The following is a 23686-nucleotide window of genomic DNA, read 5'->3' as shown; positions in this document are numbered from 1 at the left end:
GTCCCCGCCACCTGGTCCAGTGCGCTCGCGGCTGGATGATTGGTTTTTGGGAGCGGCCGCTGACCCTCGTCGCCGCCCAACCCCAATACCTTTCTTCCCGGATGTGCATGAGGAGGTCACGAGGTCCTGGAAGGCACCATTGTCTTCCCGTGATCGCTTGGCGGCCTCCTCCGCCTTTCCTCCTCTCGATCAGGGGGCTGCTAAAGGGTACACTGGGGTTCCCCAGGTTGAACGCTCTGTTGCGATGCAACTGTGCCCTCAGAGTGCTTCTTCCCGTGGCGACCCAAAGCACTCCTCCAAGGCCTGTAGGTTCTCCTCCACCCTTGTGGCGAAGGCCTACAGAGCTGCGGGGCAGGCAGCCTCCTCACTGCATGCCATGGCGACACTGCAGGTCTACCAGGCCCAGTTGTTACGTGACATGCACGAGGGGAGGACTGACCCAGCACTCTTCGATGAGTTGCGTGCCGCCACCGACCTCGCTCTCCGGGCGACGAAGGTGACCGCACGCTCACTGGGTCAGGTGATGTCCACATGTGTGGTCCAGGAACGACACCTGTGGCTTAACCTGGCTGATATGCGGGAGGCCGAGCGGACCCGGTTCCTCGACACCCCCATATCCCAGGCTGGCCTCTTCGGCGGTGCAGTCGAGGACTTTGCCCAGCAGTTCTCGACTGCCCAGACTGCCCAGAAGCAGACTGAGGCTTTAAAACATGTCCTGCCCCGGCGGCCCGCTGCTCCGGCAGCGCAGTCGTCGGCACAGGTGCCTCAGCCTGCTCGCCGCCGAGGGCGCCCTCCTGCGGCTCCCGCCCCTCCCGATCGGCCCCAGCAGTCCGCTGCTTCCGGGTCGCGTCGTGGAGGAAGCCGCAGGAAGGCGCCACAGCCCTCTCCCGCCCCGCGCCCCGCTAAACGCCAGGCCAAGCGGCGCTCCTGAGACGGGCTGCTCAGTGATGGCACTGAGTTCTTTTCAGGAGATGGTAGCAGGGCCGCTCCTTCCCCCGGTGGAGGGCCGGGGGAGAATCCTTGGTTATCCCATTCCCGCTGCTCGTCCCACGACGGGCAGCACCCTAAAATGGTTAAAGAAAGAACTCACACCCCCATCTCTGAGCACACAGAGTTCTCGGATGACAGTGCGCGCCGCTCACGAGCCCCGCCACTCTCATCCCCCTCTGTCGCCAGACCCCTGCCAGAGCACGCCCCCGTGGGACGCTGGTCCTCCCCTGGCCTCCTCTGGCAGGACGCGGCTAATGACCGTGCCCCCGCACCGGGCCGCTATGCCACCCACGCCTGGGCCGGTCATTCCGCCTCGCTGCACCACCGACGGTACGTCTGTGGTCCGTATGACCCCACTGGTTCAGTTTCTGGGAGCCTGGTTAGAGCTTCCCGGTCTGTCCCGCTGGGTCGCGAGGACCATCAGGCTCGGCTACACGATTCAGTTCGCGCGGTCTCCTCCCCGCTTCAGGGGAATCCGCTTCACAATGGTCGGTGGCAATGCCCCTGTCATGAGAGCGGAGGTCGCCACCCTACTGGCGAAGGGTGCGATCGAGACTGTCCCTCCAGCCGAAATGAGGTCCGGCTTCTTACAGCCCTTACTTCATTGTACCGAAGAAATCCGGTGGGTTACGACCTATCCTGGACCTGCGCGTCTTGAACTGCTCCCTTCACAGGCTGCCGTTAAAGATGCTCACGGCCAAACGCCTTTTCGAATGCGTACGGCCACAGGATTGGTTTGCAGCGATCGACCTGAAGGACGCCTACTTCCATGTCTCGATTCTTCTTCGACACAGACCGTTTCTTCGGTTTGCTTTCGAGGGGCAGGCATACCAGTACGCGGTTCTCCCTTTCGGGCTAGCCCTGTCTCCTCGCGTCTTCACGAAGGTCGTCGAAGCAGCCCTTGTTCCCCTGCGAGAACACAGGGTTCGCATCCTGAACTATCTCGACGACTGGCTGATTCTAGCTCACTCTCGAGACCAGGTTTGCGAACACAGGGACCTTGTGCTCCGGCACCTAGCTCGTCTGGGCCTTCGGGTCAACTGGGAGAAGAGCAAACTCTGCCCAGTGCAGAGGATCTCTTTTCTCGGTATGGAAATCGACTCGGTCGCCATGTGTGTGTCGCTTCGAGCCATTTATATCCCGGGACACCTGAACCAGGCGGCCAACGAGCTGTCTCGAGTTCGGCCTCTCGCTGGAGAATGGCGACTCCATCCCCAGTCGGTCCAGCTGATTTGGGATCAGTTCGGGGACGCTCAGGTAGATCTGTTTGCCTCCCACGACTCGTCCCACTGCGACCTGTTCTATTCCCTGTCCGAGGGCACGCTCGGCACGGATGCACTGGCGCACAGCTGGCCGCGGGGCCTCCGCAAGTATGCGTTTCCCCCAGTGAGCCTTCTTGCGCAGACCTTGCGCAAGATCAGGGAGGACGAGGAGCAGGTAATTTTGGTTGCCCCGTATTGGCACAACCGCACCTGGTTCCCAGAACTAGTACTCCTCGCGACAGCACCTCAGGGACGGGGCACCTTATGGCACCCTCGTCCCGATCTATGGAACCTCCACGTGTGGCTCCTGGACGGGACGAGGCAGGTTTGAGTACCCTACCACCAGCGGTGGTGGCTACCATCACTTCCGCTAGAGCATCGTCCACGAGACATGTCTATGCGTTGAAGTGGAACCTCTTCGTCAACTGGTGTTCTTCTAAAAATCTTGAACCCACGAAATGCCCCATCAGTGTCGTGCTTTCCTTCCTGCAAGAAGGGTTGGAGCGAAGGCTGTGTCCCTCCACCCTGAAAGTGTATGTTGCCGCCATTGCCACACATCACGACGCAGTTGATGGTAAGTCCGTAGGAAAGCACGACCTGATCATCAGGTTCCTGAGGGGAGCCAGGAGATTGAATCCTCCTCGTCCTCCCCTCGTACCCTCTTGGGACCTCTCAGTGGTTTTGACTGCCCTGCAGAGTGTTCCCTTTGAGCCTCTGCAATCAGTGGAGCTTAAGTTCCTGTCAATGAAGACAGTGCTCCTGGTTGCATTGGCCTCCATCAAGAGGGTAGGGGACCTGCAGGCATTTTCGGTTGACGAAGCGTGCCTGGAATTCGGACCGGCTAACTCTCACGTGATCCTGAGACCCCGGCCTGGATATGTGCCCAAGGTTCCCACCACTCCCTTTCGAGACCAGGTGGTGAACCTGCAAGCGCTGCCCTTGGAGGAGGCAGACCCAGCCTTGGCACTGCTCTGTCCAGTACGCGCCCTTCGTGCTTACGTTGACAGAACGCAGTGTTTCAGGACCTCAGACCAGCTCTTTGTCTGTTATGGTGGGAAGCTGAAGGGAAAGGCTCTCTCCAAGCAAAGGTTGTCTCACTGGATAGTGGACGCCATTGCTTTGGCTTACCAGCAGCAAGGTCGACCATGCCCCCTTGGTGTGACGGCCCACTCCACTCGGAGTGTGGCATCCTCTTGGGCTCTAGCGCATGGCGCCTCGCTAACAGACATCTGCAGAGCTGCAGGCTGGGCGACACCTAACACATTCGCGAGATTCTACAATCTCTGAGTAGAGCCAGTTTCTTCTCATGTACTCGCTTCAACTAGCCGGTACTAGATTCTGCTCAGGTGTCTTCGCTTGCTCGCCATTCCTCTCTACGGACGGGATACGTGCGATATTCTCCTCAGGTGAGCCTAATAAGCCCTGAGTCTCCTCCAGCACTGACGACGTCAACGCCAGAGTTATGCCACTGGCAGCATTCGCGCTTGGCTAGGTGCCTCCATGTGCATGGTTCCCCCTCCGGGCGACCCCCACATGTGTATTTCCACTGTAAGCCTCTCTGAGCATGTGTCTTTCCCTTGGCAAGCCACCTTGCCACCCCTGGGGTTGAAATATTCCACCTGCGGCTGGACACCCCAGTGTTACTCCATATGCAGCCCTTCGGGGTCATATGTGTATTCTAAGTCCCCCCCTTCGGGTTGGGCATGATTGCATATTTCCACTGAGATATGCTTCCCAGTGTACCTTGGTATACCTGTGTTAAGTAGGAGTCCTTCGTCCGTGCCAGTCTCACGACAGGGAGCTCAGACTTGCGCAGGGCACTGGAAGACAGTCGAGAGGTGGCGTGATTACACTGGGAACCCCATTCGTTGTCATCCGACGTAACTCGGAGTGACAACGAAAGGGAACGTCTCGGTTACGTATGTAACCCTCGTTCCCTGAGTAGGGAACGGAGACGTTACGTCTCCCTGCCACTTCCGCTGTACCGCTGGAACGCCTGAGTTCAGTCTCGGCTCCTCAGCGAAGACATATCTGCATGTTGCTCGCGCACTTCCTTATATACCCCCTGCGTGGGGTGGAGATACGCTATGCAAATTCCGCAGACCCATGGCATTTCATTGCCATTGGCTCGTTTTATATACTCGAAGATGATAGGCTTTCTAAGCGAAACCCCATTCGTCGTCATCCGACGTAACGTCTCCGTTCCCTACTCAGGGAACGAGAGTTACATACGTAACCGAGACGATTTTTTTAAATAGAGAAAACTTATATGAGAAATGTTAACCAGGTGCAGCTTATTATAAAAAGCAAAGAAAACCATATTTCTGCATCATTGACCAATAATTGGGAGGGGGCAAATCGCACCCTGGTGTAACCTAATGTATTCAGGTGTATTCAGTCATTAGATATTTGACTTAACTTGTATAAAGTTAATTCAGATGTTGAAACAGTATAAAGAAGGATTTAAATTCAAATGTAACTGTATTTCTAAATACTTTGGATTAAAATAAGGTATTTTTCTTTACAGGCCATAAAAGTGTGATTCAGCTCTGTCTTGGACAGTAAAACTGCTCTTTTGGCGGCTGCAACTTTACCTCGGTTCAAGATACGCTGGATTAAAGATGAGGAGAGAAGAAACCATGTGAAACCATGTCACTGCTGAATGTCAAGCTCAGCACGCTGAGGGCCATATTGTAAATGAGACAGAATATATACACCGCTCTACAGTAATTTGAAAGTGATTGCAGTACCAGTTTTGGCCACAATCTTATACGGCTCCTTTAAAGTAATTTCACTCAAGTACAACACTGCAACACCATCGAGTGCTCCTGTGGAAAGACTTTTCAGTTTAAGGAGTCTTGTGCGGACCCCAAAGAGAAACAGACTTTCAGCAAGTGATTTGAGGAACTTCTTTTGATGAGATACAACCACTATTTTACTGACAAGTATATAAATGGTTGAAGAACAACTACATTTCAGCATTCAAATATGCCTTTTTTTTAGATATACTGTTTTCAAGCAAATCGAAAAAATTTCGATTATTCTAAATAAAAATTTTAATAATACAATTTTATTATTCTAAGATTCTATGCAATGTGACGTAAAATTGCACAAGCCCCATTCTGTTGTGGGATGTAAGGATGAACATATCAGTCTTCATTTACTCTCGTTATTACTCGAGGATGGATCTGTACCAACTGTTCGTGATCCAGCTTACAGTCTCCGGAGCGACAGGACTAACGTTACTGATCACGGCAGAAATGAAAGTGAGAGCGCGTACTTTATGACAGCTCATCGAGTACGGATATACAGTGTACCAGTTTATTTAGCACAGACTCAAAAGGTGTGTATATATGTTTACTGTTACTTGTAATGAGTGGTTGGTGTACTTCGCTGTGTATGTCCCATGCTAATGAAAAGGGAGAGAGAGAGTTTTGTATAAGACTTAAATGCTCACATCTTATACTGTGTTTATGCAGCTCCTACAGTGATTTTCTGGAGTAAAACTAACACTTCATCTTTTATGTGATGTACAATAAACTTAACTGAATTCATCAGTATATTTCGGTCATCATTCGGACAGGGTCTGCTACAGCAGGCTTGTATTAATGGTGGATAAAAGCAGATGACAAATAAGTTATAACCATAATTAAGCTCAACTATACCTGTTCTATCTCTATACAGCATATATTCTCTGGCTCTGTGGGCATTATTGTCTGACTCCGAGACGAAATGAACAACGCAACTCAGAGTTTCTGTTCTGATATTATCAGATGAGATTGTGAAGCTCTGCCCCCTGGGCCGACAGCAGCAGTTAATTTGCATTTAAAGGGATACACACTAAAACAGCGCGTTTTTCTGAGCCCCCAAAAAAATGACAATTTAAACATGCTGTAAAAAAATATCTGTTGGGTATTTTGAGCTAAAACTTCACATACACACTCTGGGGACATCAGAGACTTATTTTACATCTTGTGAAAAGGGTCATAATAGGTGCCCTTTAATAAAATTAGTAACAAATATTTGTTATATTACGAAGTTAAAATACTTATCTCTGTAATACAATAAACCAGGGAGGCCACTGTATGTGATTTCAATCTCATTTTTTTTTTTTTTATACATTTCTTTAATACTTTTCTTTATTGAATACAAGTGTTAATCAATGTCAAAGGTCTGACATGTCCCCCTCGTCTCATCCCTGAGGCACAGAATGTGCAGCAATTCACCAGAAATCTCATTTTGTAAATATTCAACCATGTTGGTCCTCACCTGTTGATTACACAAGTCAAGTCATCTTTATTTATATAGCGCTTTTTACAATACAGATTGTATCAAAGCAGCTTCAAAGTCATACTGTAACAAAATAAAGTATTGTATAAAATAATACAACAAAGTTTGTTTCTAGAAGAAAATTGCATCATCGTCCACCTTAAGGCAAATCAATAATATTGTTGAATATTAAATGTCCCCCAACTAAGCAAGCCAAAAGCCAAGGCAACAGTGGCAAGGAACCAAAACTGACAGAACTGGGACAACCTTGGGAGAAGGCTCAGTCGTTCAGTTCTCCTCTGGCCATCGAGCGAACAGTGTATAATTATGATTCAGGCAGCATTACAGGACAGAGGTCAGATTGAATCAGAACATTCAGAATATTTATCCAGTTCCATCTGGTTGGAAGTCGGAGTCATCACACCGGTATGGAGATGAGTTTGTTGAGGATCAGTCGTGTGGATGAGGCCTTCACAGGGCTGATGAGGCTGGCCCTTCAGGGATGCGTCATGGATGGGTCCGGGCGCAGGTCCACCTTCTGATCTGGATACGGCCCGGATCCGGCTGACTTCAGTAAACTTTAGAATGAACAGAAAGACAAACATTAGCATAGATGCCATTCTTCTTATTAAATAATGAGTACATCAGGTGTTATAGGAAAGTGTCCCCAGTTCCGGCTGACCTATGCAGCCTAATAATCATTTAACTGATTTGAATAATATGTTCTATATGAATGCCAAGTAAAAGAGATGCGTTTTAGTCTAGATTTAAACTGACAGAGTGTGTCTGCTTCCCGGACAATCACTTAGAGTGTTGCAATAAAACTGACATGCAAGTTAAGCTTTTTTTTGTGGAAGTATCAATTTATTATTGAATATGCAATTAAAATGATTGCAAACATTACCAAATGACCAAATGTGAAAAACAAACATAAGGTGTATTCAGTATTTGCAAACTGAATTACAGTAATAGTATTAAAAGAGTAATTTGGACAAATATTATCAACATTAAGGCATTAAAATAAAACATTACTTTATTAAAAGTACAACATTACTGTAATGTTAATAGTGTCTTTAACATTAAAACTCAAAAACAAACAAAGCTGCTCGTTAATCTCCTGACTGGCAGCGCTGATGATCGCCTCATTTAGATGTTACACACAATAAATTGAAAGGCTGCCCTTCATCTGCATGCCATGCAGTCTAGAATTGCGAAACATTATTGGATAATTTTTATAATTGACATTTCTCTTGGCCAATCGGAATCTTAGCACTTGCGTCAGAATCTTGAAGCACACAGTCGTCAACTGAGCTCGCCATTGGATGAGACGCCTGGCTACCACGCGAATCTGATGGAAACTCGTAACGTGAAGGAATCTTATGTTAAATTCAAAGTAAGTCAAGCTTTTTGGAGCAAAAACAACAGCTATTTGTTTGCTTGATTCAATTAACGTTAGTTACCGCTTTTTTATGTGACATAATTTACAATAATATTGGATTGTCGTCATCCTTATAAATTACGTTAAACTATGCTAAAAGTGGTACCGCCAGACCTGGAGATCGGCTGAATGGTTTCCAAAACGGTAAGAAACAGTTGTTTTACTCGAGGGGAGGTGGAAAATTAGCTTAATTCCCCAAATGGTGGAATATCCCTGTAACGCTAGCTAGGCTTATCGTTAGCCGGGTGCTCTGCCCTGAGTTCCGAGATATACGGCTACTACTCGAATTCTGAGCTACCCTGAATATTCTTACGGAGGTTGTCGTGCACGCTCATGCAGTAGGCAGTCATTCGTGATGTGGGTAAGTTAAATGTGACTGTTTACACAACAGCTGATGCGAGAGTATGTGTAACATAAAGCAATTTGCAATTTGGCAACCGTGTTAATCTCCTGTTGCATGGGATGCGCCGCATACCTGGTAAACAGTCATTTCAAACAACATAGGGCTATTTAGATAATCTGTCGAGCATGTTGTTTTAGGCTAATACACGAACATCAAATTTATGTGTATAATAAAGCGCTCAGAAATGTGTCATTTGCATATTAAAATCACAAAACAAATCAAGCTTTTTTATTTATAATAAATGTATTTTTAATTAAAACATTTGTTAGTAATAGTCATTATTGGGATTTGATCTGGTGTTTTACGACTGCATAATGGGTGCGATGTAAATAAATAATTAATTGTAATGAGTGAGTAGGAATGCCTGAGAGTTAACACGAACAGTTGAAATAAGTACAAAATTCTCACTTATTAATAGAATTGAACTATACTCCACAGTGATGAATCCCCCCCCCCAAAAAAAAAGCTGTAAGCTGCATTGGCATAGTAATACCAGGATTTCTCACAGGATTTTTTGGATCACTGTGGTGAGTGGACCTCTGCCACTCTAGGGGGGTTCGGGGGCATGCTCTCCCGTCAGAAAATGTTGTGCTTTTTAATGTTAAATTCATCAATCTGGTGCAAATTAAACAAAGAAAAATTCAAAACTCTTTTAGTTACAGTGTCTGTCTACATTACTACTACAATAATAGTTATAATATTAAAGTCCGCGTGAACCGGAAGTTGCAAACGACTTTTCATCAGTGCTGTGACGTATTTCCCAGTGAAAAGGAATATTGAACAGAGGGCAGGGTTTTACTCTAGCGCTCCTCCTCTCCATCTCTCGCTCATTACAGACTAACGATTTGAGGGGAGTGGTTAAGCGTTTCCCAAACCAAGCCGTCAAACCTACGTCATCAGAGAAGGTCCTCCAAGGCAGAGGGGAGGGGCATTTTCAGATTTTGATTAAAGATTACGAAGCCAAAAAATGTTTTTCTGTGTTTTAACTTGCACGGATTAATTGTTCACCACCAGACTAGTAATATGCGCTAACAAAGTAAATAGGGTCCATTTTGATTTCATGCCGACTTTAATAATATCCCATGATAGTAGCCTAATAGCCATCTATTGTAAAACAAATGTGACCAGTCACGGAAAGTAGGGACACAGGTCGGTTCTGGGGCATTTTGAGTTATTCACATATTCTGAAAGTGTAGTATTCAAGCTTTCCAACGATGTGTAACACATGGAAATCTGATCATATTTGGAGAAGTTGTGGCCATTTGAAGGTAGGCACTCAAAAAAACTGAAATGGTAGAAATCTGCTTCTAAAGATTGGCAAGTTCTCCTCTGGGAATGACAAAAGGGCTCATTTACATCTCATTTAGATAAGTCATACCCCCTGTAAAGCTCCCCCGTCTCCCCCTCCCCCCTGAATGTACCAATTCTACAAATTCTCTAAATAAAACTTCTCCAGTTAACTGGCAGAGCATTCATTTCGTTCGTTTTTTTAAATAAGATACTAGCGCTGAAATGTGTTTTTTTTTAATCAAGTGATCAAAGTGCTCGTTGCCGCTGCGATCAGTGGCGCAGATACAATGTTTACTCGTGTGGCTCGCGCACACACTGCATTGTCTTCACTCGACGCGCGCTTCAATCCGTTGCGTTGCGGATACTCTCCATTCATTCTGTTGAAATAACAAAATAATTCAAACGTTTGCGTGTCCCTGCTTGATATACAACCACTGATGAACATAATCGTTTTGATGAGAGAAAAAAAACTATACGAGAAAAAAAAAAAAAAACTATACAAGAGCGGATTCGAACTCTCAACCACTGACACGGCTGGCGAACGCTCTACCACTGTACCATTCATATACACGTTAATTATATTGGCGGATCTATGTATTGGCACTGACAACATGTATTAGGCTACATCTCATTACACGACAAATTAAACCCCATGTAACCTACTATTTAAATCGATTGCTGGACATCGTAATGTTATTGGCGTCCATCTTCATTGAATTTTGAAATCAGATAGAGCCGGCCAGAGCGCTGCATAATAAGTAGCCACGCCGGCTTATTCAGTATGGAAATACGCACCGACAATGACACGCCCCTACTGCGTGCTAGAATCTCCGAAAAACAAGCCGATTTCAACATCAAAATGTACGCTTTTAAATATACCAATACTGCTATACTGCTCAAACATGGAGAGGCTTCTTCGTGATCTCAACTAACAGATTCTGCAAAAAAACGAAAATCACCAATTTTGAAAACAAAACGCTTCTTTCTCATTTTGCTCGAAAGTTGTGCTGCCGACTTGTGTCCCTGGTTTCCGTGACGGGTCACAAATACACTGAAATGCAACAAATGCCTTTCACCATCCACTTATTTAGCTGCTGTCGCATCAGTTGACATGCCATCTCATTTTCCCTCTTTCTTTTTCTATTTTTAGCCCCCGACAGCTTTTTTTGCGTTATCCATCTTTTTCGACGACAAATCACTAACTGTTACTCGTTAGGGTTAGGGTTAGTAGGGTTACTCGTTCCTGCTCGCTCAGAGCTCACGGCGCCCGCGCCCGCGCCCGCTCGCGATATTATCCCGCCCACTTCTATGTCAAAATTATAAATAATGACATTGGCAACATCGCTGTCTGTATCTGACAGGACAGTTAACATTGTAAGCTAACTTACCTCAGGCTTGCTTTCCGACGTGCGGTTCTATGTTCGGCAGTGTGTCCAGTTGTCAGACTCGCGGTGTAAAAGACTTTGAAAACATTTCTGCCCTAACTTTACTCTGACTCGTATTGGCTGTCATGTTTCGGCATTAGGAATGATGATTGTTTTTTAAAGCTGCGAAGTTTATGGTAACTTTATAGCGGGTAAATGCTGGCCTCGACCTCGACCACGACCCACCCCATAAATATTTTCTCATCGGATCTGCACAAATCACATAGGTGACCCATTTTGGTTTTAAAATGGCGAATTTCGCCAAAAGGTGAGGAGTTTTCATTCTGAGTAATGTTGTTGCGTGATCGAGATTGGATCACGAGTAAACCGCTGTCTAGTATTGCTCTGAGCGGATAAACTGTTTGCGATGCGCAGCTCAGACGGGTAGTGTGGGTTCATTCTGCTTTCGTTTGCTGTGTGATGTTTCTCGCATGCAGCAGAAATGGCAGCCCTCTCTTATAAAAAGTTCGCAAAATGTGACCATTTACTCGCAGTCTAGAGCCCTGTATAGTGCTGTATTTCTGCTTTACATGAGCGCCACCTACTGTCAGAGAGCGAATTTGTGTTTTTTTTGCAGTGATTTGAACTGACAAATTAGACATTCCTGTTGGTTGAAAACAAGTTAACCCTCTGGGGTTGGTAAATGCGCCCGTGCGTTTTGCTGGATTTTCTTCACATTGTAGCACAATAAACTTAAATTACTCCGTCATTTATGGTCATACAGAAAAAAGAAATATAAAAAAAGAATCTGTGAGATGTCTACTTTTATATGTGTCCACTTACAATCAAACCAAAACATTGTGCTTTTGTAAAATAAAGAAAATAAACAGGGTGTGCTTTCTGGCTCTCCGTCTCACTGAATTTTTCTTGAGCACATCTATAAACTGAAACAAAACTCAGCGAATACTTGTCACACATTTATGAGCCATATACCTTTACACACATTTAAGTGTGTACTTTTAAATGATCGCATTCAAACTGAAAACAAATATTCTCTGCTTAAGTAATTTGTATAAAACCAACAAGATGTCCAGTTTCTCAAGCGCTTGCTCATTATTTTTTATTTGACCACGCCCACAAGCACAAAAGAGATTTACATGCAAATCTCCACATGGAACGCGAACGTGCTAATTACTAGGGCTAAAACGATTAGTCAACATTGTCGACAAATATCTTTGTTGTCGAGTAGTCCTGTCCTCACCACACATAGTGTGTTGATGTGTCTCACTTTGTTACTCAGCACATGAAAATAAACTACTTACAGTGATCTCAGACTGAGGTGATGTGGTTTTTCTCCAGTGTGGATCATCTCATGTCTTTTCAGAGATGCTGACAGACTGAATCTCTTGTCACAGTGTGAACACTTGTAAGGTTTTTCTCCAGTGTGAATCCTCTGGTGCCGTTTTAAATAGTTTGCTGTAGTAAAAGTCTTCTCACACTCAAAGCACATGTACTCTCTCACACCAGTGTGAATTTTCTGATGTGTGTGTAAATATTGCAGCAGTGAAAAACTCTTTCCACACACAGAACATGAATGCGGCTTCGTATGAACTGTCAGGTGTGTCTTCAGGACTGATGCACTACAAAATGTTTTGCCGCATTGATCACATGAGAACGGCTTCACTCCGGTGTGGGTCCTCATGTGTTTCTTAAGAATACCTTTGCTTGAGAATCTCTTTTCACACTGATCACACATGAATGGCTTCTCTCTTGTGTGGATCCTCATGTGAACATCAAGTTGCCTTTTGTCAGTGAAACACTTCCCACATTGATCACACGTGTGCGGCTTTTCTCCAGTGTGGATCCTCTCATGTGTTTTCAGAGAGTATGACCGACTGAATCTCTTGTCACAGTGTGAACACTTGTAAGGTTTCTCTCCAGTGTGGATCCTCTCGTGTTGTTTTAAATCTATCGCTGTAATAAAAGTCTTCTCACACTCAAAGCACATGTACTCTCTCACTCCAGAGTGAGTTTTCTCATGTCTATGTAAAGTTGACAGCCATGAAAAACTATTTCCACACACAGAACATGAATGTGGCTTCTCCTTCGTATGAACTGTCAGGTGTGCCTTCAGGTGTGATAACCTAAGAAATGTTTTGCCGCACTGATCACATGAGAACGGCTTCACTCCAGTGTGTATCCTCATGTGTCTTTTAAGATATTGTTTGCTTGTGAAACTCTTCCCGCACTGATCACATGAGAACGGCTTCTCTCCAGTGTGGATCCTCATGTGAATCTCAAGAATTCCTTTCTTTGTGCAACTCTTTCCACACTGAGTGCAGGTGAAAGATTTCTTGGCTCTTTTCTTTATAAATGTCTTTTTAGTCTTTGAGCGACTCAATGGTTTTCCTTCAGTATTGACATGATGTTCCTCCTCCAATTCACTCGGTTCTTCACTCTCCTCGCTCTCTTCCATCAAGTCTGAAATCAAAGAGAAAATTATTAATTTAATTTTCAGTACATCAAAATAATTCAAAGAGAGAAATATAATGTGAAAGGACATGAAAGTGAGCCCTGAGGCCTGTTGCACAAAAGTAGAATTAAGACATCCGGGATAAATGACTCAGCTGAGCTCAATGAAGCCAAAACATGTGCGTCCAGGCTTAATTGGTTGCACAAAGACCAAGCCAGGATGAGCAGACACGGATTCATTAAGCCAGGTGAAACCAATCCTGGATAGGTGCGCGCTCACGGCTCACTCAAATAGACCCCGCCACAGATCACAGATTAACTGATTTATCATGGCAACTAGAGCCGCGTACTTTTCCCCGTCGGAAGCACAAATCCTCATGGAGGCATCCGAGGAGGTAAAAGATATAATTAAGAAGAAAGGCAACACCGCCACAGTGATAAAGCAAAGAGAAAAAGCGTGGCAAAGTATTGCAGACCGCCTGAATGCGTAAGTAGTGCACAATTACACACTCACCGTTCCGCTGAAACATCACAATTACAATTCAAATATTTAATTCACATCTCCAAAAACGCAGTTGTACTGTAATTATGAAACGGTTAAATTTTTAATTGAAATGCACTGCAGATATGAGTGAAATTGTGTAAAGTAACTCCATCACACTGTATAAAGCTATGATAAATTATTATTAAAGCCTTACATTATTATTTAACGTTACTACGCTCAGTACGGTTTAATCTTAGCCGTTGTACTCTGCTTCTTATGTTGTCCACCGTTTTTTTTTTTTGTGTGTTTCTCCTGCTTTTATTAATGTAAAGCTGCTTTGACAGAATGAATGGACATTTCCCCAATGTCATTGGTGCAGTGGACTGCACACACATAAGGATAAAAGCCCCCTCAGGTGCCCATGAGGCTGATTTTGTGAATAGGAAATCCTTTCACAGCATTAATGTTCAGGTGAACATAACTTTTTGATATTGTCCATTGACGAACACTCTGCATTGCCAGTGATGTGCATTGATTGGTGTAATATTCCTCATCTTATGATTTCAGATGGTCTGCAATGCTGACTGTGTGATCAGCAATGTTGTGGCAAAATGGCCTGGCTCAGTCCATGACTCCAGAATCTTTCGGGCCTCTGAAATCTATCAGTGCCTATCACAAGGTAAGCCACACAACCCCTATTTATAACCATCATGGCTGTGTCAAGAATATCACTGTGTTTATGTGGTAGTAATGATGAGATTTTGTGTTGACAGGTGAATTCTCTGGTGTGTTGCTGGGAGACAGGGGGTATGGCTGCCAGCCTTTTCTCCTGACACCTTTCACAGACCCCCAGGAAGCACAGCAGGCCTACAACCATGCCCATGCCAGGACCAGGGCCAGAGTTGAAATGACCTTTGGCCTCCTGAAGGCACGCTTTCACTGCCTTCACAAATTAAGGGTCAGCCCTGTTAGGGCATGTGATATTACTGTGGCTTGTGCTGTCCTCCACAATGTGGCCTGCCTGAGGAAGGAGAGGGCCCCCAGAGTGCCACCAGCCATGGACTGGGACAATCCGGCAATCTTCCCTGATGACGACAGTGGTCGGCTGCTGAGGGACCAATATGTGTTGAATTATTTTAGTTAGTATGTGTGCTTTCAATTTTGGTTAAATATGTCCTGCGGTGGCAGAGGAATTTGGGTTTTTTTGGGTTCGTTTTTTTACGAATTTGGCCTCTTATGATGTTTGTGCGGTATACTGTGTGTAATACAAGGCTGCAGGGAGGCTACTGCATCCATTCATTTGTCTGTTCAGTTGATGTGTATGGATTTGTCCTGCATTTATTTTAGTGTGCAGACATGCAGGGTGTGTTATATACAGACCTTTGAATGTGTATGTATCATTTTGTATAATATGCTTTGATTCTGTGCTTTCCATCTTGTAGAGTCACTGTGACTTCAGTTTCGAAAGGAGCTGATGGTTTACCTGCTTTGTTTTGTCCTTATTCAATAAAGGAACATAATGTTACACATTGTGTTTTTATATTCATATGGAATGTGTATTTGTTTATATGACAGAGTACTAGGGCCACACTGAGGAAAAAGGATAAAGTCATAAATTTATGAGGCTGGTTCTTTCTGCAGAAAAGCTACATATTCTTTTTACAGTTTTGATACTTATGACAATGTGATACTTAATATTCTGGCACATCAGCATGTCTTTGTTTATGAAACCATACTGAAGTACAATTTCACGAAATGCCCCACATCTGTCATTTTAACAACTGTCCTCCTTTAAAACAACTGGTTACAATATTATGACTTGTCTTTTTTTTCCCTCTGTGGCCCTAATATTCTATCATTTTATATGTAGCCTTATAGTCTATGGGAAACTGTAAATTATCTAATGATAGCAACATCATCTAAAAATCATTATTTATCCAAAATGATTGAAATTAATGATCACAAACGTTTAAATAATGACAGTGGGTCTAGTTATATGTGATAACAATGTATAGTGAGCAGTGAAATAACTATTGGTTTCCATTTGTGGTGACTGCTGACTGACATTAGGGATGAGATTAAATAGATCCTGGAATTTAGCCTGGTCTGGAGCAGGCTAGCTCCACAGAATAAATCTCCATGGTAATTTATACCATAACATATCCTCCTGCCCCCTATCCAGCTTTAGTGCAACCGGATTACGGATCAATTGAGCCAGGATCACCAAGATATCCTGGCTTAATCCCTTATCCTAGTTTTGTGCAACAGGCCCCAGGTGTAATAAAATCGGCATCACGGTTATAAAATATTATGATAATTTGATGTCTTTTTATAAATTGATTATATGTCCTTGAAACTTTCCAAAAATGAGGAAAATTTATCTTCCAATTATTATTTTTAAAACATTATAGGCACAAATCCCATGTTTCTTTAGCAAGAACTATTACATATATTTTGTAAATGACACAATTATCTAACATGATATTAACATTATAATATACAATACTGCCATATTTTGACACCAACTTTGAGATTGATATTTATTTGACAAAAAACGTTAATTATTAATGGCCGTTCACACTAGACTTTTCCTTGCACTGACTTCCATTCATGCGCATGTGAAAGTGGGACACCAGAAACACAAGCTCAAGTGAATTACCCTGTGAGAAATAACACAAACGTTTATTAGCATTATCTGTGTCCTACATGTTTCACTCAACCCTGTTTCTCCTGACATGATTTTCCTCCTTTCAAAAACAGAGCATTTCTTAAAACTGTGACACACAGGAAGTGACATCATCTGGGCTCCTTCTACTGCATGATGGGAAGACAAGAAAATAATCTCAATCCATTGTCTCAGTTTTTACACAAACTGTAGCATTGACTGTATTCATCAACCCTGTTACCAAAGTTACTCCAAGAAGAATCTCTATAACTAGGCCTGTCACGCTAACAAATTTTGCTGGACGATAAATTGTCCAAGAAATGATTGCGATAAACGATAATATTGTCGTTCTGAGACCATTTTCATCTAATATAATGATAATGGCATAATAATGCAGGTACACCTTTTCAAAGACCTATAAACCTTTATTTCTAAAGAATATTAAACATAGAAAACGGAAAACATTTTAAATATCCACAAAAAATTAACAAAACAACCAAAAACAATAAAAGCAATGGACTCTCAGTGTCTGTTAACAAATAAATGTACTTGAATAAATAACAAAAACAATAAATAAAATGGATGTAAACAAAATTGCACTTCAAAAAATATTAAACATTAGGCTCAGACATAAATAGTGATACATTCCATAACAGGCAAAACTGCCAGGACCTTTGTAAACACATAAAAAAGGCTCAACAAGCCATATCACACCATTGTGCACTGTCCTCCTGTTACTTTGTCGACTAAACAAACGCCCAAGTGATTGTGTACTGTCGGGAAGACGGAGACACACTTTATTGCGTGTATATGCTACGCACTGAAAATACTTGGTTAGGATTAAGGGATGAGGAGTGCGTGCGCTTTCCCACACAAAGACCATACAACTGACAAGAGGGCTCACTCCTCCTATACGCTAAGGAACCGAGAGTGGTCATCCAGTCTCTTTGGTAGAGAGAGAGAGAGAGAGAGAGAGAGAGAGAGAGAGAGAGAGAGAGAGAGAGAGACGAGGAAAACAAACAAGCATGCAAATGGAATTATCGTGGGCGGAAAAATTATCGAGCTCATTTTTTTTATCGTGCGATTAATTCATTTATTGACTATCGCGACAGGCCTATCTATAACTATGAACAACATATGATATTTGACAAATACAACTTTATTAGTAACTTGGTGTTTACTGATCATGTAAAATAAAAGTTACAATAGTATTTAGCTTGATCTGATGTTGACAATCAATATAAAATTCTCAAACCTTCCTCTACTGACCATTTGTTGAGAAAACAAAAAAACAAACCCAGCAGGGCTCCAGATTGTGACCAATTGGTCGCATTTTTGCCTGCCGGTGCGACCAAATATTTATTTAGAACAGACAGTTTTTGGGTCCCATTGACTTCCATAGTAGGAAAAAAATATACTATGGAAGTCAATGGGACCCAAAAACTGTCTGGTTACTGATATTCTTCTAAATATCTTCCTTTCTGTTCAGCAGAAGAAAGAAATTCATACAGCTTTGAAACAACATGAGGGTGAGTATATGATGACAGAATTTTCATTTTAAAAGTGAACTTCTCCTTTAACATCAAAAAAAGGTAGGCCGTAAATCTTTATTTACTGTTGGATCACATTTGGCTATATAATATTCTCTACTGCATGCTTATGCTTCTCTGTAATGGACAGTCTGTATTAATATTTGTGGGCATAATTGTCAGGGGATGTAGCTATGTTTGAGGCCTATAATAAAATTGTACCTCTTAGTAGCGTGTGTGTGTGCGTGTGTGTGTAGCAAAGTCAGCGCATGTCAGAGAGAGCTTAAAGTGATATTGATGTTGGTCTCGGGTCGGGTTCGGGCTGAAAAATTGCAGACGTTTTCGGGCTGGGGCCGGATTAGGGCTTAAACACCATGGGCCGGGTCTCGGTTAGGGCTGGATTTTTTGCCCCGTACAGGGCTCTAAGCAGTATGCTAGCTGGAGCCGTTAACCTCCAGTCTTTGTGCTAAGCTAGGCTAGCGGTGGGTGCGTCAGACAGAGTTACGGCACACACGGAGATGAGAAGTGTATGTATGGACTTATCTAACTCTGGGGAATACGGAGAATAAGCCAAAGTCCCAAAAAGTCAGCGTGTTCCTTTAAAATAAAACTGCACATTGTAAAATCTGTACGTTGTCTATTTATTATTAAAGAATTTGTCAGAGCCCTGCCCAGAACATTCTGTACCGTTTCATAGTTGAACTGTTTATCTAAATGTGATGAAGTGCTTGAATGTTTCTAACATGAATGTTCTTCAGCATCATGAATGAATGAAGAATAAACACCAACCTCTTTGTTCTTCAGGATCTTCAGTGTGTTTCATTCTGCAGGGTTCTGGATCACTCATGTTCTCACTGTCCTCTTTAATAAACTCAGTCTTTGCAGATTTCAGCTCTTCCTGATGCTCTGATGCTCGTCTTCACTTGTAGCTGATGGGAATTTACAGCATTTATTGGGGAATTACTGTGGGAGGAGCTTCACTGATGATGTGATTGCAGTGGGAGGAGCTTCACTGATGATGAGATTGCCATGGGAGGAGTTTCACTGATGATGTGATTGCTGTGGGAGGAGCTTCACTGATGATGTATTCCAGCGTGGGAGGAGCTGATCTGCCAAAATCAAAAATATCAATTACTGAGTTTTCAACAAAAAAAAATTACGACACTTCTAAGAATTTATGTCGGTCTATCTATTTATTAGACATCCATCTATTTGTATTGCTAATCCCAAATATTATTCTGCTTCTTCATTAAAATACAGAAATTAATATAAATAATTTAAATTCTTCCAATTATAAATAATGGTAAGAAAAACAGTTAAAATCATAAAAACAGAAATAAATGTGCATATAGTAGCCAACAAATCCCCTCAGTCTGTTGACACCAATGAAATGAGCTTTAAGTGTCAATTTACAGGAGATCTGAAGACATCAGCATAATAAATGAGGTGAAAACAGGAACTATTGTCATGAAATAAAGAGTGTTTTCAGCAGATCTGTTAATATTGATGAGCCTCAGACTATCAACACTCATTCAACAAGCCATTCAGGATCATCAGCAGATCATCTCACTTTATTCTGAGTGTTTGCTGTTAGAAACACATTATTTGAGTCAGAAAACATGATAAAAGCCTGTGAAACTGCTATATTGGAAGACAATACTGTAATCTTTCACAATATGACATGGATAAAACATCAATAACACAAAAACAATCACTAACTAGAAAAAAAGTTTGTTGAGACAAACTTTAAGTTGGCTTGAGAAAGCCGGACCAGAGAGTTTGAAGAAGTTTAAAGTAGTTTAAATTTTGATTGATAAATTAGTGAGAAAGAAAGAATAGTTAGAAAGAAAGAAAGATAAATTTAAAAGAAAGATTAGTTTGAAAGATAGATTAGAAAGAAAAAACAGATAAATTAGAAAGAAAGAAAGATTAGTTTGAAAGAAATAAAAAGAAAGATTAGTTTGATAGATAGATAGATAGATAGATAGATAGATAGATAGATAGATAGATAGATAGATAGATAGATAGATAGATAGATAGATAGATAGAAAAGTGAATTAGTACATAGAATAATAGTTTAATTGAGTCTAGGGCTTCAGGGATTTTAGATTTGAGTTTTTGTGTTTGTGCACTAATGGGCCACCGTAGTCTTGGCTCATTTTGAGCAGTCTGCAATGAAAGTCTATGGGATTTTTATGGTTTTTAATATAAATTTTTAAGAAAACTGAAAGTCAAATCAGTCTGAAAAGATATAGCACACTAAGTCAGAACAGTCTGAAGGTCTGACCCGAGTTTGGAGTATGTAGAGTTAAAGCTCTAGGAGGAGTTAGAGTCAGATTTTTTTAGTCTCAGAAGAATAATAATAAGTTTAAATAGGATTTCAGTGAGTTGGCTTTCTCAAGCCAACTTAATGACACTCATCTCCATCAACCACTACAGAGAAATAATTATAGCAGCATAATATGTCCACATTAATCTAAATCTAGTTTGATTTTGACATTAATCAAGTACTTAGATCTATCATTAAAATAATATGCGCTGAAACTAACAATGATCATAAAACATTTAAAACTAAAGAGCATCACAAAGTAATATTGTTCAAGAGTAAAACGCTATTCAATTATTAACATTTAGCCGAAGAGTTACACATGGCTCATTATAGGCTCAACGTAAAGTAAGAGATCGATTCACATAATTCCCCTCACAGATCTCAAACTTTACCTCTTGCCTCGACATTCAGTAACAGTTCTCACTCAAACATCGAGACAATCACACAAACGAACACAACGTCGCTCAGGTCTGAATGAACTCAACATATTCTCCTCATGCTCGCTGCTGCTGCACTAAATGTTTATTTCAGAAGGAAGACGCCAGAAAAGACGCAGAAGTATCGCTGTGATCGATGAAAACAATACAGAAATGAGCCTGTCGCTTAGTCAAACTGTATAAAGTGTGTGTGATGGTTGTGTAAATATGAGAAATACCGTGAACTGCTCTCCTCACCTCAGAAGACTCGACGCTGAAACTCTCAATGACGGAAGAGACGGCGCGAGCGAGCGGTGACGTCATCGGTCTCCAAAGCACGCGGCCACGCGCGTACGGGACACCCCCGCAGCCAATCAGGGCCACTTAGATTGTGGAACATACGAATGAAACTACGTCAAGTATTAGATGGGAAGCGTTTAAGGTGTTCGTAGGAGGAGAAATTATTAGTTATACAAACGACATAATCAGGAATTACAAAAACTAGAGGATCAAATAAAAAAAATTAACAACCGACAAAGTGGCTAAAAGCTTAATGTGGACTAGCCAAACATACTATGATCAGGGGGAAAGCAGGTCAGCTATTGGCCTGGAGGATAAAGAAAATGCAGAATTATCAACTTTACGTGGGTTGTGCTTCGAAACGGCACAGCGCGGATGAATCCGATGTTTTGAGGAGAATGTGCGGCTGTCAGTCGCCGCGCCGGTGTGGATGATGTCATTCACAATCACAGTGATAAATTGAACCGTTGGGTGAAGCGTGAATAAAGCACAGCTATTGACCAATCAGAATCAAGGATTGGAACTAACCGTTTTATAAAAAAAAAATCGCCCCTGGCCCATCACAAAAAAAAAAAATGTCGAAGTATTTTAATAAATATAAAGACAAGTAAAAAGTAAAAAGACCAAAGATCAGGTCTGGGTCCCCTGGGCTTGAGTTTATGTTCGGGCCCTACATATGCTGCAAATGACCTTAACTAGAACATCATTATAGAGTAGCACAACATACACAACAATTAAAATATAACCTATTTGAGGTTCCTAGAACAATTAATATGCAACATGCCAAGCCTAGTCAAAGTTTAGAGGTAATATTAAATAGTCATTAATATACAGTACAATACAGGATGTGCTCTATCAGCATAGGCCTAATTGAGTAATCAGTGTTGGGTGTAATGCAGTGCTAACTAATTAATTAATTACTGTAATTTAATTACTTTTTGTTCTAAAAGTAAAATAAGGATTTACTCTTTAAAAATAGTACAGTAATCTTATTACACTGTTGAAGATGTAATTAGTAGCTTTTCATAGAATAAAGTAGAAGTGACGAGAATACAGTCTTCTGTAGAAGTGTTTTTATTTCAGTGTTTTTTCTTTAGTAAGGAAATGTGCTTGTCAAACTGCCTCATGTATCTAAACATAACAGAAGCTTTCTACTTTTATCTGGGGTTTCAACAAAAGGAAATTCTACAGGTGCTAATCTACCAACATGCCTTTACTATTTGTTTTAGGAGGACGCTACAGAATAAACTGAGCCGGACTTTACAGGCCAAAACACTTTTCAGGCTGGACAACACCATGACTTTGCGTAAACAGACACGCCACTTTCAAGTCAAGTGGCGTGTTATCTATACGCATTTTGAGCTATCCGCCTTAGTGATGCACGGGTCGTCTCATAACCCGCGGGCCCCGTGGTAGCCCGCGGGTCGGCGGTCGGGTTGGGGTGGGTAAAGAAATTGTCACTTTATTTGCGGGGCAGGTTGGGGCGGGTCATTAAAAACATAATAAAATAAAAATCCATATGTTGCATGCAATGTCCAGCCTATATTAAATATTTGGGAATATCAATCTAATCATATTTTAGTAGGTTATTTGATAAGGCCGTAGCAATGCAACTTGCATGATTTCCCCAAACCTTTGGCGTCACGTGACAGTTCGCGCAAAGCAGTTCGCGCAAAGCAGTTCGCGCCAAGCAGCTCCCGCCGCCAGCCACAACAACAAAGACGGAGAAATAAAAGTGAAGATGGAAGATGAGGTGCGGGAGAAATTGAGGTCGGGATTTTACATAATTAAAAGAAAAAAAGGTGAATGATGAATTAGATATATACAAACGCTGCTTTGTAAATATTGAAAATGTTTAAATCATTATCTTATTAATATGACCTGATTTATGGTTCATATTCAGAATCGAAATCGAAAAGAAATTATTGCCAGTTTACAGGGCGATGTTTCCAAGCACTTTCAGGCTGAAATAAAGGCTGTTTTCATTTACATTACAATGCCTAGTAGCCTATATGTCTATTTAATGGTCGCGGGTGCGGGGCGGGTTGTAAAAATAGATACAGTGGTGTAGAGCTGAAGATCTTTGCCCGAACCCGACGGGACCCGACGGGACCCAAAAAACAACCAGACACAGGAAAAGTTTCTGTTGGAGCTACATTAGTTTGCTTTCAGTAGTGGTAATTTTGTTAATTGATTTGTTTACCATTATAATTTTTCTCACATTAGTAATATATATTTTGGTAATATTATTTAGTTGTTTGTTTAGTTAATTGTTTTATTTATATGTTTAGTCTTTATTTTTTGGTTAGTTTACTAACTACAATGTTTTGATTTAGACACCTGAGGGCAGTAGTGTGCACAGGTAAAGGTGAATATAGGTAGGAAGTAGGAGGTAATTTGTAGCACCTGGGTGATGGGCATATGGTTTTTTACCAGCGCGAGAGATGCTGTTTTGTTTGCTCCGTTGGGAAAATA

At 42.3% G+C, this 23686-nt stretch overlaps 3 protein-coding genes across 3 annotated transcripts in view; 1 reads left to right on the top strand and 2 right to left on the bottom strand.

Moving 5' to 3' along the window:
* Positions 1-6493: 6493 nt before the first annotated feature.
* Positions 6494-23686, bottom strand: part of LOC311303983 (uncharacterized protein) — a gene marked incomplete at its 5' end in the record, with an annotated part of 31672 nt that continues 14479 nt past the window's right edge. The window contains one exon of the mRNA XM_084430774.1: positions 6494-7099. Within this exon, the coding sequence (XP_084286900.1) occupies positions 7018-7099 (82 nt within the window). The 3' untranslated portion in view covers positions 6494-7017. The remainder of the gene's footprint in view (positions 7100-23686) is intronic.
* The window catches only part of LOC311302781 (uncharacterized protein), a 198842-nt gene continuing 187262 nt past the window's right edge, over positions 12107-23686 (bottom strand). The window contains exons 2-3 of the mRNA XM_084428834.1: positions 18956-19275; positions 12107-13497 (exon numbers count right to left, since the gene is read on the bottom strand). Coding sequence (XP_084284960.1) covers positions 12335-13497; positions 18956-19013 — 1221 coding nt within the window. The 5' untranslated portion in view covers positions 19014-19275 and the 3' untranslated portion in view covers positions 12107-12334. The remainder of the gene's footprint in view (positions 13498-18955; positions 19276-23686) is intronic.
* On the top strand, positions 13917-15520 carry LOC311303876 (putative nuclease HARBI1). Its single transcript, XM_084430612.1, has 4 exons — positions 13917-13975; positions 14317-14443; positions 14540-14651; positions 14746-15520. Exons 2-4 carry the CDS (start codon positions 14318-14320, stop codon positions 15114-15116), a joined length of 609 nt encoding a protein of 202 aa, XP_084286738.1. The 5' UTR covers positions 13917-13975; position 14317; the 3' UTR covers positions 15117-15520.

The sequence above is a fragment of the Rutilus rutilus genome (genome assembly GCF_951802725.1).
Source record: "Rutilus rutilus genome assembly, chromosome: 1".
NCBI classification, from domain to species: domain Eukaryota; kingdom Metazoa; phylum Chordata; class Actinopteri; order Cypriniformes; family Leuciscidae; genus Rutilus; species Rutilus rutilus.
This window is presented reverse-complemented; position numbering and strand designations above follow the sequence as displayed.

What these genes read in the sequence shown, in the direction of transcription:
- LOC311303876 (XM_084430612.1), top strand. Translation starts at nt 14,318, where the DNA reads ATGAATGGACATTTCCCCAATGTCATTGGTGCAGTGGACTGCACACAC. An exon ending in TTCACAGCATTAATGTTCAG is followed by an intron (nt 14,444 to 14,539) that starts GTGAACATAACT and finishes TTATGATTTCAG; the next exon opens with ATGGTCTGCAATGCTGACTG. An exon ending in CTATCAGTGCCTATCACAAG is followed by an intron (nt 14,652 to 14,745) that starts GTAAGCCACACA and finishes TTGTGTTGACAG; the next exon opens with GTGAATTCTCTGGTGTGTTG.